At 39.2% G+C, this 20579-nt stretch overlaps 2 protein-coding genes across 6 annotated transcripts in view; both read right to left on the bottom strand.

The window, feature by feature from the left end:
- LOC311081612 (uncharacterized protein) overlaps nt 1–19965 on the bottom strand; it is a 37092-nt gene extending 17127 nt beyond the window's left edge. For both annotated transcript variants that reach the window (XM_084112180.1, XM_084112181.1), the window contains exons 1-3: nt 19900–19965; nt 1618–1692; nt 760–916 (exon numbers count right to left, since the gene is read on the bottom strand). Coding sequence is in view for 1 of the 2 variants with exons in the window: in XM_084112181.1 (XP_083968307.1) it covers nt 760–844 (85 nt within the window). In the remaining variant the exon portion in view is untranslated. The remainder of the gene's footprint in view (nt 1–759; nt 917–1617; nt 1693–19899) is intronic.
- LOC311081614 (uncharacterized protein) lies at nt 2728–19893 on the bottom strand. 4 transcript variants are annotated; one of them, XM_084112186.1, is made up of 4 exons: nt 18799–19893; nt 17875–18719; nt 8460–8616; nt 2728–4216 (listed from the first exon to the last, which is right to left on the bottom strand). In XM_084112186.1, exons 3-4 carry the CDS (start codon nt 8542–8544, stop codon nt 3258–3260), a joined length of 1044 nt encoding a protein of 347 aa, XP_083968312.1. In that variant the 5' UTR covers nt 8545–8616; nt 17875–18719; nt 18799–19893; the 3' UTR covers nt 2728–3257. The 4 variants fall into 4 exon arrangements, with proteins under 4 accessions (XP_083968312.1, XP_083968311.1, XP_083968310.1 ...); XM_084112185.1 differs by having other exon boundaries at nt 18613–18719; XM_084112184.1 differs by having other exon boundaries at nt 17875–18697.
- Nucleotides 19966–20579: the final 614 nt, after the last annotated feature.

The raw sequence follows: 20579 nt of genomic DNA, 5'->3' as shown, positions 1-20579 counted from the left end.
TTTTTTGTTGTTTTGAGTTTTTTTGTCATTTATTGTCATTATCGTTCATCGACATCACTATAATGTATTTTGAGGAGAGGGGGTTGAATATTTGATTGCAACTATATATATATATATATATATATATATATATATATATATATATATATATATATATATAGCAATAGAAACCTATAGCGAAAGAAACCTAAAATTCTCGGGACATCAGCATGTGTCCAAATTTTAATCTTAACTGTTCTATTTCATCAGAAACGATCTGTAAACAGGGCTTTGTGTGTAAAATACCGAACTTGTCCTTTAAACATTCTCTCTGAAAAGGTCCTTCCCAAGCCAAAGATAATTTTGTATGTTGCAGTTGTGTGTGATTAATTAAATGAATTCCCTATTAGCACTGTAAAGCTGCTTTGAAACAGTCTGTATTGTTAAAAGCGCTCTGTAACATACCACTGCATACGTAAGTGATAGAAATTAATGGTTTCAATTATTAAGTATTTATTGGGTTTAACACACAATAGTTGCTTAGGCTACGTCTGTATTCATTTTACTCATGTCATAATAACGAACGAAGTCGGATCTTCTCAGGTTGAAGGCAGTGTTAGTATTTGTCTGGTCATGTGATGTCTGTCCACATGAGGCAACTGGCTCCATGTCAAATGAAACCACTTAGGACACTCTTCAAAAAATATCATTCATTTCTGTAGAGCTGGACATTTCAATAAGGATCAAATGACTGAGTTCAACTTTGAGAATTAAACTAACCTGTTTGTGTCTCAGTATCTTCATGTTGGACTCTGAATGTTTCTTCAATCTCTACGTCTTCTCTCTCCTCTTTAATAAAAGCCATCTTTATAATAGTGTGTCACGTGGATCTCAGTCGCTTCACCAGGAGTTTTTCTGAGTGTTTGGTGACTCTGTCCTGTTTAAGAGGAGAATAGTTAACAGAAAGAAAAACACTCTAAACTAAATCTCCGAGTCAGTTAATCTCTGATCTCAGTCAGATCTACTGCCTTCATTTCTTGATGACGTAAGGAACCGATTAATCGTTTTTTGAAACGAACTGTCCAAAAGAACCGTTTCATGGAAATGAATCAGATTTGACTACTACTCAAAACTAGCACTACAAATTAAAGGAACAGAGAATATACAGGCAATTCATATTTAGGCTTTTTTAATTCACATGTATGTTTTGATTTGTAGACTATATTTAATGGATAGCACTGTGATGAAAACATTGTCAGTTGATTTGTAGAAGTTGTCACTCCACATGTTTGTGTTGTTGTTCTTGTTGCATTTACATGCTGTGAATCAAGTGCTTCCAAACTCTACATTATTTGATTCAATTGAATCTCAATTGGTTTTGAAAATCTCTTTCTCTATCATAACTTGCCAGAGAGCAAACAGCGTGTTTATGATGAACTGATTCACAATATAGGGAGCTTAGGAACCTTTACTGTTACTCATTTGTGGATGTGCTTCACTGATAAAAAAAAACGGTTCATTAATTTGAACAGATACATTATAATTTTACATTAAAAATAATTCATTTCAAAGTTCTCTATAGAATTTTACTGATGGGCTGTATTGATTTAAACACTTTAGATGATTAAAAGCACAAACCTTTCTTCAGCAGAATCACAGATGCAGGAGCGGCGCAGCCTTATGACATCATGTCGCCCCACCAAAATAAAAGTCCTGTTAACATTAAATAGAAATTCACACACAGAAAACACATTCAAATGATAAGATAAAGGATTCATTCAAAGAATAAATTAAAGAATAAAGAATAAAGTCAAGTATCTTGATCTTCATATTATAAAGGATTGGGGAGAAGTTTGTATTTAAAAACTAGGTTTTAGGTTTTAGAGTGCTCAACTATTTAATTGAACTAAAACAGAATCCTTATCATAATATAAATATCCCCCCGCCCCCGGTTAAAATTCACTCAGTGTTCACCCGCTACCCACCGAGCCGCCGACCGACGCCGCTGAATTTAGATCTCATTTCCAGAATCTCGCATTAAAATTTCCCCTAAAGGAAGAGTGACTGGGGATATACAATTTTGGCTATACAATAATTGTATTTGTTATTTTTATCAGTAACACTTTATTGTGATGGTCCCTTTTAAACATTCTGTTGACTACGAGTAACAACTACATGTCAACTAACTCGCATTAGAGAATTAGTGGACGGTCTTCTTAATATCTGCGAACTCTTATTTTGATGCTCCCCAACATATTCTACTGACTATAAGAACATTTGCAAGTACTGTATATGTGAACTTTTTCTAACCCTACCAGTCTACTAATACTCTACTAGTACTCGATTGAGAGTTAGTAGACATGCAGGTGCAATGTTACTTACAGTCAACAGAATGTGTTGAAGGGACCATCAAAATAAAGCGGAACCTTTTTGTCTTATGATAATGTTAACACCTTAAATAATGTCACAAAGAAAAATGGGCTGAATCAAATCTGTCACTCAAAATGATATCTTCAGCAGGATTGAACTTGAGCTGGGTGGGACCAGCGAAGATAAACAGACATTCATAATGGATGATATGGATGGCTCACAAACCTGGTCAGCCTTTCATTGCCAGCCAGCGGCAACATTTTTGATAATTTGCACAATTTCATGGTTCCTAGAATATTCTGTTGTATCAATGTAAGAACATGTTTATAAAAGAAAGAACAGAACCTCAGCTGTTAAACAACCACAACAACAACAAACATGTCATACATTCTTTTTTAATCACCACTTGAATGTGGGTAAGTTTAAAAACCAACAACATTTTGAACAAAAAGCTTAAAAGAAATCTTGTCCAAGACTACATTCAGATTGATAATCAAAACATAGATCACCCATAGGTCAACATTTCATTCGGTGATGTTCTGCAGTTTTAGATATGCTGTTTAATAACTGATGAGCCCGTTAAATTACATCTGTATAAGCAATGCTTCCTTTTATTGTTCCTGCTTTTCTTCTCCACATGTGTAGACTTCCTAATTAAAGCATACATACTTATTTTGGGTTTGAAAGTAGTATACTAATAGCACACTTGAATAAACTTGTTTTTTAAAGGGTACTAAGATACAAAGAACACAAAAGGTCTCACATTTACATGACTTTTTTCATTTGTATTTCTAAGTGTGATGATTTTATTACACTGATCACCATTTAATAGTTTTTCTCCAGAGGGAATGTGCAGATGATTGCTAAAATTTCTCCTTTTCAACTTCTTGTCACACTGGGAAAAATGGCTATTTCTTTCCAGAATGAGTTTGCAAATGCTGTGTCAGGTTTGCGTGAAATGAGAAACTCTTCTCACACTGAAGACACTTGTAAGGCTTCTCTCCAGTGTGAACTCTCATGTGAATCTTCAGGTTTCCTTTAATCGTGAAGCTCTTTCCACACTGAGGGCAGGTGAAAGGCTTTTCTCCAGTGTGAACTCTCATGTGAGTCTTAAAGTTTGCTCTATATATGAAACTCTTTCCACAGTCTTGACATATAAAACATTTCTCTCCTGAGTGATTCCTCATGTGAAGATCAAGGTGTAATTTATATCTATAACTTTTTTCACACTGATCACAAGAAAATGGCTTCTCTCCAGTGTGAATTCTCATGTGATTCTTGAGATGTCCTTTTAGTGAGAAACGATTCCCACACAGAGTGCAGGCGTAAGGCTTCTCTCCAGTGTGGATTTTCAAGTGAGTCTTCAGATGACTGCTTTGTGAGAAGCTCTTCCCACACTGAGGGCATACGAAAGGCTTCTCTCCACTGTGAACTCTCAAGTGGGTATTAAGGTTTTTTTTCTGTGTAAACCTCTTCCCACACTGAGGGCAAATGAACGGCTTCTCTCCAGTGTGAACTCTCAAGTGGGCATTAAGGATTCTTCTCTGTGTAAACCTCTTTCCACACTGAGGGCATATGAACGGCTTCTCTCCAGTGTGAACTCTCATGTGGGTTGTAAGGGTTTTTTTCTGGGTAAACCTCTTCCCACACTGAGGGCATATGAACGGCTTCTCTCCAGGGTGGATTTTCAAGTCTTGGCAGGTCAAAGGGGTCTCTTCAGTGTAAACACTCATCTGGACTTTAAGGTTTCTAAATTCTTCTTTATGAGTCTGCGAGCAACTAAAAGATGTCTCCCCAGTCATGAAATCATGATTTTTCTCTTCCATTTCATTCAGTTCTTGACTCTCCTCTTTCAGTCCCATCAGGTCTAAGGTGAACAGAAAGAAAACAAGTTAACACCAGTTTAATGGCACGAAGACATGAAAACATTTAGACATGTAAAACATCAAATCCAACAACGTGTATGCTGAATCCATGCTCTAATGGCTCAACAACTGAAAATGGTGTAACCTGTAATCTCAGACCCTCTTATCAATATTGTATTTTTTTTTGCTTTCTTTAGGACACATCCCAAATACTTACAAGCTGGCAGTTATCAGAATTTTATTAGGCTAATAAAAACAGGCCCAGTTATTTGTCATGTGTGATGCTTTACTTTAGCTTGATATTTATTTATTTTCTATGCAAAAACTCCGCACTTGTTTGTCCCTTTTCTTGAGGGAATTGGGACAATCATCTGTGGTTTGTATTCGGGACCAGCTGAGGTGAGTAGGACGTTGAAATCGTGGGGCTTGCAGATGGAGCTCACAGACACATTTTAGAAAGGTATGAATATTTCTCAATCTGCAGGGGCTGATGCGGGCGCTCCTGGAGGACGATGGTGAGTTATCTCTTGCATTGTCTAAGGTCTATGAAACTTCCCCCAAATCTAACATCTCAAACGAAGCTAACACACTGGCAGAACCCGGTGTCCTGTCACAGGACATACTGAGACGGATAAGAGTTTTACGACCCCAAAAGGAATTTGCAGAGGGCAGTGACGCTCACTTAATTCTTGCTGAGAAGAAGAAACAAACCCTTTTAATCTTATACACTCGCCTAAAGGATTATTAGGAACACCATACTAATACTGTGTTTGACCCCCTTTCGCCTTCAGAACTGCCTTAATTCTACGTGGCATTGATTCAACAAGGTGCTGAAAGCATTCTTTAGAAATGTTGGCCCATATTGATAGGATAGCATCTTGCAGTTGATGGAGATTTGTGGGATGCACATCCAGGGCACGAAGCTCCCGTTCCACCACATCCCAAAGATGCTCTATTGGGTTGAGATCTGGTGACTGTGGGGGCCATTTTAGTACAGTGAACTCATTGTCATGTTCAAGAAACCAATTTGAAATGATACGAGCTTTGTGACATGGTGCATTATCCTGCTGGAAGTAGCCATCAGAGGATGGGTACATGGTAGGGCTGTAGTACTCGAGTCCGGTCTTGGACTCGAGTCCGGACTCGAGACCGCTTTTCTATGGTCTCGGACTTGTCTCGGACTCGCTGGTATTCGGACTCGGACTTGTCTCGGTCTCGGCCACTGGTCTTGCCAAATATGGCTTTTGGTCTCGACCGAGTCCAGGTTTCTTTATTATGTTCCCAGTAATCACACATACGTCACCGCGATATTAAAACAATATATTATTGGAGGGAAAGTGAAACACTGGCCACCTAATAACTATGGGCATTTCGGCTCTTTTTCGTGAGCGGCTCGTTTCACTCAGCTCACTGAAAGAGCCGGCTCTTTTGACTCATAAACGGCTCTATAAAAAATAAATGTTTAAATAAACTCGCTGAAAGTCCATCGCTAGTGCAACGTGAATATTCATATTTTTAATTGTCCATAACACCCCGAAAACTAGCCTGCTTGCCTTGCACATCTAATTAATGGGCAAAGTTTTCCGACTTTTTTTCTTACCTTTCTTTCTTTGCCTCCACGAGTGGTAGGCGCAATGACTGGCTGTTTTAAAATATAGCTAATATCGAAACAAAATAACCCAGCTCATAACTTGCAGGTTTGCTTATTGGCTAACTTTTTTCATTTGATTGCTTCAGCCGCCACCCGCCCGAATTTAATTAAAATATTATTTTTCGTCACGTCATCCGCCCGATCCGCGGTTTATCCGCATCTCTTGTGTGTGTGTGTGTGTCTGTGAGTTGTCTCGGTCCTCCCTCATGCAGTTTAATTGGTTGACATCGCGTGTATGATTGGCAGGAACAGAATGTAAGGCTGATCAGACAGTCGAAACGAATGTGTAGTGCTCCTTTAGGCCTGTATAATTATAATTTTTTTGTTGTTCTTTGAATTAGTCAATTATTTTAAATAAAATTAAAATTATTCATTATTACATAATGATTTAATTTCTATAGGCTAGCCTATATTTTTCATTATATTTTTCCCTGTCCTGGACTCGGTCTTGACTCGGTCTCGAACCTTTTTGGACTCGGTCTTGACTCGGACTCGAACCTCTTTGGACTCGGTCTTGACTTGGACTCGACTAGTCCTGGTCTTGGACTTGTCTTGGACTCGACAAAGGTGGTCTTGACTACAGCCCTAGTACATGGTGGTCATAAAGGGATGGACATGGTCAGAAACAATGCTCAGGTAGGCCGTGGCATTTAAACGATGCCCAATTGGCACTAAGGGGCCTAAAGTGTGCCAAGAAAACATCCCTCACACCATTACACCACCACCACCAGCCTGCACAGTGGTAACAAGGCATGATGGATCCATGTTCTCATTCTGTTTACGCCAAATTCTGACTCTACCATCTGAATGTCTCAACAGAAATCGAGACTCATCAGACCAGGCAACATTTTTACAGTCTTCAACTGCCCAATTTTGGTGAGCTCGTTCAAATTGTAGCCTCTTTTTCCTATTTGTAGTGGAGATGAGTGGTACCCGGTGGGGTCTTCTGCTGTTGTAGCCCATCCGCCTCAAGGTTGTAACGAGTGGTTATTTCAGTCAAAGTTGCTCTTCTATCAGCTTGAATCAGTCGGCCCATTCTCCTCTGACCTCTAGCATCAACAAGGCATTTTCGCCCACAGGACTGCCGCATACTGGATGTTTTTCCCTTTTCACACCATTCTTTGTAAACCCTAGAAATGGTTGTGTGTGAAAATCCCAGTAACTGAAATACTCAGACCGGCCCGTCTGGCACCAACAACCATGCCACACTCAAAATTGCTTTAAATCACCTTTCTTTCCCATTCTGACATTCAGTTTGGAGTTCAGGAGATTGTCTTGACCAGGACCACACCCCTAAATGCATTGAAGCAACTGCCATGTGATTGGTTGATTAGATAATTGCATTAATGAGAAATTGAACTGGTGTTCCTAATAATCCTTTAGGTGAGTGTATATTCTATATATAACCACTTGAGACATGTATAAACATGCATCTAATTTTCCCATCTCATGATTTTCCTTTTATGTGGTTTGGCCTATGTCTTCATTTTAAACTCTTTTGGGTTAATGATTCAGACTTTGCATATTATGGTTAACCAAATCATATTTGTGGCATGTTTGGTCTCTATAAACTCCAATCTTTGTCCCCTATTTGTTAATTCACATTACATTTTGCTAACTTTGTGACGCATTAGTATTATAAGAATCTTGAAGATTCTTGTGTTAAACATCCAATCAAACTACATGTTCAAAGGCCTGCTTGAACAAAGGGTCGTAAAGAAATTCCCTCCAAAGGAAAACACTTCTTATTGGCTCACACACATCTTCATGCTTTAAAAATCACTGATCACAAGATCAGCTCTCTTAGCCTCTTACTCTCTTATATATATATATATATATATATATATGGCTGTGGCTATGTAACTATGACTGTGTTGCAGGCCTACCAGGCTGACCTACTGAAAGACCAGGACCAGGGTCAGGGGCACCATTTGGCTCTCCGTGCCACAAAGCATACCGCTGCCGCACTTGTTAAGGTTAACAAGGTTAATCAATAAGACTGTCTGTATGTTTCTGTGCTATTTGATGTTAGAAATCTAGCTTAGTTTGATCATATGGAGGACAATCAACGTTGTCAGCTGGTTCTCCAGGCATGTGTTCAGTTTTGCAGCGAAAAACAAAAGGAGTAAAAGAACATAGGCAATCTTCTTTCTTAATACTCCATTATTGTGACACGCAACATCTGGTAGGTGACGCTCACTCGCTCCAAGTGGATATTGCGGATATAACGTTAGAGGCATCCCGATCAACAGTCGAAATATCAAACGAGTGATATTTACGATTTGGGATTGTGGGAGCTCTGATGCAATCGGGAGCAGTAAAATAATCGTAATGAGACCACACAAATGAGGACTTTTGGTTGGTTGAGACAAGTCTACAATTACATTGGAAGCGATGAAATAAGCGACCAGTTGACTAACGATGCTTTTGGGAAATGCACCCCTTGAGCATTTAGATCAGCCCAATCCTATTTCTTAATTGTTTTTCCCAATTTAATTTGTACATGTAATTTATTTAGTCACAAGCTGTGTAGTAGATAAAGAGCATGACATCCATGACATAGAATGATTGAAGACTTTGAGAATTAAACTAACCTGTTTGTTCCTCAGTTTCTTCATGTTTGACTCTGAATGTTTCTTCAATCTTCACGTCTTCACTCTCCTCTTTAATAAATGCCATCTTTATAATAGTGTGTCACGTGGATCTCAGTCGCTTCACCAGGAGTTTTTCTGTGTGTTTGTACACGCTGTCCTGTTTAAGAGGAGAATAGTTAACAGAAAGAAAAATACTCTAAACTAAATCTCTGAGAGTGTCTCAATCAGATCTAATTCAGTAGTTCAGTTCACTGGTAAGAGAGTCAGTCAGAGAGAGTTAATGGACTTAAATGATCTGATTAGACTAAAAACACTCTAAACTAAATATCTGAGTGTGTGTCAATCAGATCTAGTTCAGTAGTTCAGTTCACTGGTAACAGAGTCTTAAAGATGGACTTAAAGGGCTCATGACATTTTTTTTTTATGTTCTCTTAGATGCAATTATAATATATATAGTTTTTGGATGAAAAACGTAAAAATGTGTGTGATTTATGACCTTTTTCCACCCTGTTTCTCATCTTCTGACTCAAACAATACCCTTCTCAATAGGTTGTGAGAAGAATTAACCGGGTCCCAGTACCAGCTACCTGTACGATTCATCACCCGCCATTTGAACTTGTTTGCCTAAATTTGTATTCGTTACAGAATACACACAACATTTACAGGGCAGACTACGGTCCTTTGAGACTCAGAGGGTTACACCAGTAAGAAAACACACTGACATACACAATTGTATATGTTAATATGGAATATAAATATTTAATGTAACAAAATGTATATTAAAATTACACTATTTTCGCCATATATACACACAAACAACACTTTCCGAATGTATATTTTAGATGTCTTTCCTTTGTTTCCATCAGGCGCTTGGCTGGCAGAAGTGTTGTCAGTTGGTGCCGGGGCTTTTTAGGTAGAAAGGTCAGGGGTGTAATGCCATCATGTTTAGTCCTGTGTTTACACTGACAGTTCCCAGATGTGGGACTCAAACTGGCCCTCGACTAACCCTTGACACATGCTCAGCAGTGAAGGTCCGTCACACTGTGCACATAGACGTCTGGCACTTTAGTTTTATGCAGATCCTCCATGTCAGGAAAGGGATCTGGCATAATAAGTGATTTTATAGCTACGCTTATGCTAGGCTTCCTGTATTACATTACAATTATGAAATGATAGGACTTTGGGGTTCATTAAATGTAAATGCTTTTACACAACTTTACATTGCATCCCTGCACAGCAATCCAATAAAAGGATATACGGGGGGTAAAAAGCATAAAATAACGCTATGAAAGGCGTCCAAGGGACGAGGTCTGGTAGTGAGGGCTGAGCTTTGCTACATCTTTGAGGACTCTCTCGTTAGTCAGCAGCATTTCGACTGTGTAAAGTGCTTTTATATTAATATTATATACTAATATTAGTTATATTAATAAATGTCCAGGCTCTTCCAAGCTTTATAATGGCAGTGAATGGGCACCATTATTTTGAAACCCATCAAAGCACATCTATCCATCATATAAGTGTCCCAAACGGCTCTGGGGAAAATGACCTCTCACACACATCTCCCTCTAAACACCAGAGGACGTCTCACACCAGCGACCTCATTGCTCTGGGGAAATGGTTATCAGAGCAGTGACAGTCAGTGACTTCATTCCTTTAAGACTTGAATCTAGCCTGGGTGCCAGCCCAAACCCCGCCCACAACATTTTTAGGTCGGGAAGTTCGGTCAGAACTCGATCCGTTGAGGAGTAATTTTGCTCGGCTCCCAGAAGGCCGAGCCAATCAAATTGCCAGGACAGGCTTTAATCGATGATGGACAGATGATCCGCGGTTACGTAATCACTAGAGATGCACCGATTACAATTTTCTAGGCCGATTCCGATTTTTCATTGAGTTTGACCTGCCGATACCGATTTGAGCCGATTCCGATTTAATTTTTTTCTAACCACTTTACAGCACACACAAATATTTATTTTCGATCTTTTCTTTAACCCTTTCACGCGCAAGTTTAAAATATTCTAACTGACACCCACCCCCCCAGAGTGATTTTTTCAAGGCGAACGTTCCCTTTAATGTTTCCATGGCGACGCGTCACGCGATACACCGCAGCCACAATAATACTGTATGACAGATGTGTCGCTTTTATTTCGCTTTTCCTTTTTTATTCAAAATATTCACAAACTTGCTTACCATGTCATCAACTAGCCTATCTGATATTCTGATTCTCAAATACATGCAAGTGAGTGTGTTTGGTCGTTTAAAAACCTTTATGTTGTCCTGTCAGTCGGGTTTACAGCACGTGAATTCATCAGTTTCTCCCGAAAGTGAATGAGAAGAATAGAGTAAACTTTATAGTTACTTCCACTATGTTTGTCTGATATGAATAACACATGTCGGCAAATTATATTTGAATAGATTGTTATTGCTGCTTCCACAGACATCAGTGTGTATTTTACAAACTCCAAATGTATTGTTTTACTCGTGCTTATGTGTATTTAAATATCTGAAACCTAAAATAAACATTATGAGGTTGAAAACACTGCTTAGTTGTGATATGACAGCGCTGAACGCGTCCGACTCTGGCTCAGCGCCAGCCAACGCACAAAAGCACAGGTTGAATCTGGCAGTTATGCGATGTCACTGAACATTATAGATGTGGCGCCGTAATGTTACTCTTAGGGGCACAGAAATAAAAATCCCATATATGAGACCGTACCGCTCAAAAGGTTAATCATGCGGCGCCCGAGTGCATTTGACCGGCATAAATTCGGCATATGTCAGACTGACCGGCCGGTCGCCGGTCATGGCCGATCACGTGAAAATCGGCCAATTCCGGTCACCAGCCGATCAATCGGTGCATCTCTAGTAATCACCCACGTCACCAAAGAGCGCTTGGGTTGAATTGGTTTTCAACAAAGACGACTGCAGCCGGAGAATTGAGATGTTTAGATTCCGCTATCGCGTCTGTTATAAAAGAAATCGACAGCGCATTAATTTTAAAAGACGAGCAGAGAACCGCAATCAAGGCATTTGTCGATCGGAAAGATGTGTTTGCCGTCCTTCCTACGGGATTCGGCAAAAATTTAATTGATCAGCTGACTCCGATGGTCGCTAAGAAGATGGGACGCAGTGAAAACCCTGTGGTCATTGTGGTTTCTCCTTTGGTTGCACTCATGGAGTGCTTTATTATTACGGTACTTTACTCATTACTTTACTACTTCTTCCTGCGTGTGTGCAGTTGAGCTCACACACACACACACAAAGTCTATAAAGTTTATGTTTATAAAGTTAGAAAATACAATATAAAGTTCTCTTTTATCAAATGTAATTGCAGCACTACAAAAAAATGGACTATAAATAATTCAATATTTAGTCAATAAAGCTTTTAAGCTTCTTATGAATAGAATTATGATGACACAAGGTATGATAATAAATAATACCTTTGCGACGGTACTTGGCTCTCGTGGTTTGAAATGCCAGCTGTGTATTTCACACACTGATGTGTGTGTGTGTCTGTGTCAGTAACGTGCGGTGAAATCTTGTCATGGGTAGGCTGTGACCTATCAATGTGGCATATGTTCATATTCATTCAAATCAAATCAAATCAAGTATATTTGTATAGCGCTTTTCACAATACAGATTGTATCAAAGCAGCTTCACAGTATTAAAATAAAATAATACAACAAAGTTTGTTTCTAGTGGAATTTATTGATTGATAGAATAAAATTAAATATCCCCAAAATATCCCCAACTGAGCAAGCCAAAGGCAACAGTGGCAAGGAACCGAAAAAACTCCATCAAGCGGCCTAATGGTGTCCTAAAACTCCATCAGGTGACCTAATGGAGAAAAAAAAAAACCTTGGGAGAACCCAGGCTCAGTCGGGGGCCAGTTCTCCTCTGGCATTTATGAACTAGAGGCCGGATTGTAGTTTGAAACTGTGAGATTAACAATATTATATGAATGCCTGGCTGAAAAGATGCGTCTTTAATCTAGTTTTAAACTGGGAGAGTGAGTCCGAGCAACGAACAGTATCAGGAAGGCTATTCCAGAGTTTTGGAGCCAAATGTGAAAATGCTCTCCCTCCTTTGGTGGATCTGGATATCCTAGGTATGACCAAAAGCCTTGAATTTATTGATCTTAAAGAACGCGATGGATTATAGGGTGATAGAAGATCCGTTAAATAGACTGGAGCTAAGCCGTTTAGGGCTTTATAAGTCAGTAGCAATACCTTGTAATTAATACGGAACTTTATAGGTAACCAATGTAGTGATGATAAAATCGGTGTTATATGATCATATTTTCTTGATCTATTAAGAACTCTAGCGGCTGCATTTTGGACTAACTGTAGCTTGTTTATTGAGGATGCAGGACAACCGGCTAATAAAGCATTACAGTAATCTAGTCTCGAGGTCATGAATGCATGAACTAACTTTTCTGCATCAGAAACTGATAGCATATTACGTAGCTTAGCAATGTTTCTAAGGTGGAAAAAGGCTGTTTTTGTAACATACGAAATATGATTTTCAAAAGACAGGTTACAATCGAGTATAACACCCAGGTCTTTTACTGTAGAGGATAAAGTAACAGGACATCCTACGATGTCAAAGTTGTATTGTGAGAGGTTCTGTGGGCGGTTTTTTGAACCGATAAGTATTACCTCTGTCTTGTCTGGATTTAATAATAGAAAATTACGCGTCATCCAATCTTTTATATCTTTAACACACTCTGTCAATTTGGATAATTTAGCGTTTTCATCCGGCCGTGATGAAATATATATTTGAGTGTCATCAGCATAACAATGGAAACTAATTCCATGTTTCCTTATAATATTTCCAAGTGGCAGCATATATATTGAGAATAATAGAGGGCCCAACACAGATCCCTGCGGCACTCCATAGTTTACTGGAGTTATGATCGATTTTTCTCCATTTAAATAGACAAAATGGTAGCGGTCTGATAAGTATGATCTAAACCAGCTTAATGCTTGTCCTTGAACACCAGTATAATTTTGTAGTCGATCTAAGAGTATTGTATGATCTATAGTATCGAACGCAGCACTTAGATCAAGTAAAACTAGTATTGAGAAACAGCCTTGGTCAGAAGCTAAAAGTAAATCATTTGTGATTTTAACGAGCGCAGTTTCAGTGCTATGATGCGGCCTGAATCCTGACTGAAACTTTTCATAGATATCATTTTCTTGCAAGAAAGAGCCCAGTTGAGCGGACACAACTTTTTCTAGTATTTTAGACAAAAAAGGTAGATTTGAAATGGGTCTATAATTTGCTAGATTATGCGGGTCTAATTGTGGTTTCTTAATGAGAGGTTTTATCACTGCCAGTTTAAATGTTCTTGGAACATGACCTAAAGATAAAGACGAGTTAATAATATTGAGGAGAGGCTCTTCTACTACAGGTAACACTTCTTTCAGTAGTTTAGTTGGTATAGGATCTAATAAACATGTTGTTGTTTTAGATGAAGTGATAAGTTTATTTAACTCTTTTTGTTCTATAGTTGTAAAGCACTGTAATTGTTCTTGCGGGGGGAAAATTGAGGCTGAATTATAAGGTGCGATTGAGGATTGAACGTTTACAATTGTGGTTCTGATGTTTTCTATTTTCTCAGTGAAGAAGTTCATGAAATCATTACTACTAAACTGTAACGGGATATTTTGTTCGGGTGACGTCTGTTTATTTGTTAGTCTAGCCACGGTGTTAAATAAAAACCTAGGATTGTTTTGGTTGTTTTCTATTAGTTTGCGGAGATGCTCCTGGCCGCTTTTAAAAGGCCCCTGGCCGCTTTTAGGGCCTTTTTATAACGTGACATACTGTCTTTCCACGCGATTCTAAAGACCTCTAAATTAGTTTGTTTCCATTTACGCTCTAAATTACGGGTTTCTCTCTTTAGAACATGCGTAGTATTATTGTACCATGGTGCTTTAATTTTCTCTGTGACCTTTTTTAATCTAACGGGTGCAACAACATCCAATGTTCTAGAGAGAATGGTGCTCATAGTGCTAGTTAGTTCTTCTAGTTCATCTGTTTGTTTGGGTTCAGGCAGCAGCTGAGACAGATCAGACAAGCAACTCGAGAAATTATCTATGGTGGATGGAAGGATTGTTCTGCCTGGTCGAAAACGCGGCGCCGCATGACATATTACAGCAGTACGTAATATGCAAGTTACCAAGTAATGGTCAGTGACATCATCACTTTGTGGAATGATATCTATATCGGTTGGATCGGTTCCATATGATATAATTAAATCGAGTGTGTGATTAAGACGATGAGTTGGTCCGGTGACGTTTTGTTTGACCCCAAAGGAATTTAATAAATCTATAAACGCAGCCCCTAACGCATCATTTGGATTATCTACGTGTATGTTAAAATCTCCAACAATTAATGCTTTCTCTACATTGACCAATAGATCTGAGAGAAAATCTGCAAACTCTTTTAGGAAATCAGCGTAAGGCCCAGGCGGTCTATATACGGTAGCCAAGGCTAGAGATAATATGGATTTTTTTCTAACATCTAAGAGCGTAACATTTAGTACAAGTATTTCAAACGAAATAAACTTATAACCCGTTTTCTGAGTAACATTGAGAATATCTCTATAGACCGCTGCAACACCGCCGCCACGACCAATCAGACGGGGTTCGTGCTTATAGGAGTATCCTGATGGAGTAGACTCATTTAGACCGAAATAATCATTAGGTTTAAGCCAAGTTTCAGTAAGGCAAAGGACATCGAAGCTATTATCCGTGACTATTTCATTTACAATAACTGCCTTAGGTGTGAGTGATCTAATGTTTAGAAGACCTAGCTTTAGAAATTGTTTTTGTTTACTAATAGCAACATTTTCTGGTTTAATAACAATTAGATTTTTTCTAGATCCTGCAGTAGATTTATTATTTGATCTCACTAAACGAGGAATAGACACAGTTTCTATGCAATGTTCTACACTATTTATATCAGTTAATTTGGTGCAGCAGAGACTATGATTTGAACTTTTGGTTACCGTATTTTCCGGACTATAAGTCGCACTTTTTTTCATAGTTTGGCTGGCCCTGCGACTTATATTCAGGTGCGACTTATATATCAAAATTAATTCAGACTGAGATGAACCAAGATAAAACATTACCGTCTACAGCCGCGAGAGGGCGCTCTAGTTGGCGGAGTTATTCAGAAGCGACACCATATGAAGAAAATTTAATGGATTCAGTGATGTGGAATGAGATCGCGGGAGCTTGTTGAACTTGTTTACTGGTAACTTGCTTGTTGGACTCCCTGGCTTATGTTAATTTAGCCTATTCAGCCTCCCAGGTATATGTTCTTTATGCTATTGTGTAGCTGAATAACTGTTAATGTGTTGCGTTAACACACCGGACACCTACTCAGCCTGTTGTTCTGTGTGCTACTGTGTAGTTAAATAACTTGCCTTTCCAGATTAAATGTATGTTCTTGGTCTTGGATTTTGTGAAATAAATTTCTAAATAAATGCGACTTATACTCCAGTGCGACTTATATATGTTTTTTTCCTCTTCATGACGCATTTTTTGACTGATGCGACTTATACTCCGGAGCGACTTATAGTCCGGAAAATACGGTACTAGTCAAAAGGTATTTAACATTTTGGAGATGTTATCTGACAGAAGATCCGATCCGAATCTGCTTGGGTGTAAGCCATCGGCACGGTAAAGCCTAGGACGCTCCCAAAACAGATTCCAATTATTTACAAAGAGCAGTTTCTGCTCATTGCACCATGACATTAACCATTCATTTAGCGCGAATAATCTACTAAACTTTTCATGACCTAGTCGGTACGTGGGAAGCGGTCCTGACACAATGATCGTTATATCAGGCGATGTGCTGCGTACCGTATCGATCAGATTCCTGAAGTCTTTCTTCAGAACCTCTGTCTGTCGCAGCCTGATGTCGGCCCCTCCCGCGTGCAGGACCACAGTTCCGACGCACTCGTTCAGAATCTCGGGAACGTGAGCAGCGATTTCAGAAACACGAGCACCAGGAAAGCAGTGACTATGCACCTTACTTTTATTTAACGTAGCTTGTACGTGTCGAACGATGGAATCACCGATGATCACAGCATCGCGTTCTGTTTCGCGAAGAGGGGAGAAGCGGTTTTGTGTGGATATCTCGAAAACCGGGAGGGTCGATGAGAGTTTTCTTGGTCTAGACCTGACTCGCGTCTTCCGCTGCGGAAATATCCAGGCTTCGTGGTGGCATGTTGGAGCCGGCGTAAACGAGACCATGGCTGATCGCGGCCTCGACGCTCGTGACCGATGCTGAGTAACGCACGGAGTAGACGAGGTCGGAGTCAGCGGGTTAGTAACGTTGATCACTGATTTGTGTGCATCGGCGCGTGATGTTTCAAGAGCTAACCGCCGGTCTATCAGCTCGGCTTTTCTCACTAAAAGGTCGTGGATCTGTTTCTCAACAGCTTCCAGCTCAGACTGCAACGTGTGTAGCTCAAATGTGTCCTCACCTGCACCAAAAGGTAGACTACTTACATCTGATATATTCGCCATTTTAACAGATGGACAGTAAGTTAAGTTAGCAACGACGCTACCAGTGATGCTATCAATATTAATACTAATTTATGACTGAAGTCTTGGATATAATCCGTCTTTTTAGTGGTACAGGTGTGGAGTAGACGCACGATAGGCGAAAAAAATGTTTGTTTGTAAGTGAGTGTGGAGAAGACGCGTTCAGCCGTGATCCACAGGAGTAACCTATAAGAGTATCCGACGTTGGATCACTAATAGGCTTGAGACGCGTCTGCTCAACAGTCCGCGTTGTAACTATGAGGTGAGGAAAAATAGAAAATGTTCGTTGTAAGTGAGTTTAAAGAGAAATCAAGAATTATAAATCAATCGATGGAGCTCCAAAGACAACAACGCGTTCAGACGCGACGCATGCGCATTCAGTTAATGAAGCAACCCAAGTTCATATCAGGCATCATCACATCGCTGCCTGCATACAGCAAAGCCATATGTGAGGCTAATGCACAATCAAATCTAATAATCAAATTAATGGACACATCTATCCAACAAACAAATGTTTTGTGCGGGACACAGTAAGAGAGGGAGGCGGCGCGGTGTCAGCGAACCGACAAGCAGCCTAGTCACTATTGTGTAGTTTGTATTAATGCCATGGTTCAAAAAATAATGTAAAGGTTAAATAATAATTCACTTAGACTTTATAAGAAGCAATTGCGACTTTATTTCACACAATTCTGACTTTATATCTCGCAATTCTGACTTTATAACACGCAATTGCGACTTTATTTCACGCAATTCTGAGAAATAATGACAGAATTGCGAGATGTAAACTCGCAATTGTGAGATAAAAAGTCGCAATTATCTTTTAAAATGTTTTATTCAGTGGCGGAAACAAGCTTCCATACCTCCTGGCCTCTTCCTCCCATCCATCCTCCCTGACGCATAGCTACCGGGCCGGCCCAGCTATCGGTAGTCGCCGGCGGTGCCGCGGTAGTTACCTGAGAAAACGTTTTGGAAAAGACGGGCTATGGACCCAACCAACTCTATAGGAGGGGAGGGGAGAACTCCCTCACATGGTACAACCTATGCAGAGGCTGCGCGCTGCGGTGTCAGAATGCGGAACGTGTGTAGCCTAATGTAACTAACGTGACAAATGTGAAAAAACAAAAATCCTCGACCGGCCCAAAAGTGAAGCGGCCCACCGGGAATTCTCCCGATTACCCACCCCGGGCCTGTTGACAGCCAACGCTAGGCGCCGCTAGATCGGGAAGCGCGGATTGAGTGAGAGTGAGTGGATCACGTGACATGAAGCAAGCTCGGTCTCTGCCTCAATGTTGATAATTCAAGACAGCATGAGAACTGACTGCGCATGCGCAAACCTACGTAAACTACGTTCTATGGACCAAAGAGGCACTGCTAACCTCTGCCTCAATGGCCATGGCCTTGAATTTCCTGCATGAAACAATGGTTTTAGGAGCAAACAATGGCAAAATGAGTATATTATATGTGTATTCCTGAAAATTTTTGTTACAAAAATTTATATTTGGAATAAAATAAATGCAATTAATAATGTGGTGAATTAATAAAGTTCTTGGAATTAATAAATGTAATGTCAACATTTCCTTTGGTGAGGCACTGCCTACCCTGACCGCACGTCCCTGGTCTGTGTGTGTGTCGGTCAGCTTGACAGGCTGCATCTTTCAATACCGGGCCTGAACATGACAGACTCTGAAAACATTATGCAAGAACACTAAGTAAAAACAGTGTGATTATTAAGCATGAATTAAACTGCAATTAACGTTTTAATAAGTAGTTTTTACATTACTCACAGTTTGCGGCGGCGGCGTTGTTGGGTCCAGAATAGTCGGCACGGCCTGATCGCTGAGCAAAAGTGTTCTGGCTAAGCCACCATCATACAGTCATCCGTGAAGTGTAGTGAACACATGCGTAAATAAACACTGACGTGACTGGGACACCCGCAAAAAAATAAACTGAATCCATTTTTCCCTGACGTCTGGATCCTCCGGCAGCGTATTCAGACATGCTGTTTTTCCACAGCCAGGAACGCGGGACGCATCAAAATCTTACTGTAAATAGGCACTTCTTCAGAGCCGAAATCAGGCGTAGTTAACGCGAGGTGACGTCAGCTAGCACCCTTAGGATCCACAACCAGCCGTGTTTAAAGTTTGATTAAATAAATGCTTCTTTTATAATAGGGAGGACGTCTTAAGCTATGAAACTTGCAGGAAGTTTTAATGGTACAAAGATTGTACCTTTTATATGCCAAAAGATCAAGGCAAATCTGGTTTCTCATGTCATGACCCCTTTAAATGATCTGATTAGACAAAAAACAATCAAAACTAGCACTACAAATTAATAAAAGAACACTAGATCATACAATTATTATTTTGTTATGATTTATATTTGGTATCTAATAACTCTTAGATTATATTTAATGGACTGCACCTTCCATTAAAACATTTTCAATAGGTTTTTTTTTTCTTTTCAAAAGTTGACATTAAAGATTGTTGTGTTTGTTCTCTTTGTATTTACACTTTCAGTATTCACAAATACAGTATCCATAATTATTTGTTTAAGTTGACTTTTTTTTTTTTTTTTCTAAAAAACCTCTGTCATTTTCTCTATTACTCTCCAGAGAGCAAACAGCGAGTTTATGATGAACTGATTCACAATATAGGGAGCGAAATGAGACGCACTGTTTCTGTTAGTCGCGTGTGAATGCGCTTTACTCGCACAAACTGTTCATTAATGCTATTTATGCACTCTGCTAAAAAAGCAATGCTCATTACTGCTATTAAATAGAATACAGTGTTATATTAATTAACAATTAACTTATTTCACAGTTTTCCATATAAGTGTTTGAACAGGGTGTATTGATTTAAACACTTTAGATGATTAAAAACACAAACCTTTTCTTCAGCAGAATCACAGATGCAGAAGCGAGGCGCAGCCTTATGACGTCATGTCACCACACCAAAATAAAAGTCCCGTTCAAAATATATTATAATAGAAATTTACATACAGAAAACATATTCAAATGATAAGAGAAATAATTGATTTAATGTATGAATTACAGACAGATTTCCAAAGCTTTCAACACCACTGGCTTATATAACAAATTATAATACAAACTACAGAGCATTTGTGATATTCTCAATCATGAATAGTCAAGTACTTTGATCTTCATTTTATAAAAGATTGAAAAGAACTAAATACCTAAATATTTTAATTTTATATTTAATATAAATATTTATATCTAAACTTCAATATTTTAAACAAATTAAGAATTTTTATAACAAAATGAAATTTGCGATAGGAGATAAATCTTACTACTTTTGACGTCATTTGTTAACTAAAGTAGAGTCCTTATCATGATGTACATCTTATTCCATCTCAGTTTCTCCTCAGAATATAAGGGCAAAACAAAACTATATGTGGAAAAACAAAGTGCATTGTAGTAAAGGGCCATGACCGTGAAGAAATAACTCCTTTAACACAAGCAATTTGATTATACAAGTTGTATGTATGTATGTATGTATGTATGCAGTGGTTAAATTGGGCCGGGGCTCTCCGGGGCTCAGCCCCGGCA

The sequence above is a fragment of the Abramis brama genome (genome assembly GCF_963993115.1).
Source record: "Abramis brama genome assembly, chromosome: 4".
Taxonomy (NCBI): domain Eukaryota; kingdom Metazoa; phylum Chordata; class Actinopteri; order Cypriniformes; family Leuciscidae; genus Abramis; species Abramis brama.
The sequence above is the reverse complement of the archived record's forward strand: the minus strand, read 5'-3'. Positions and strand labels throughout refer to the sequence as shown.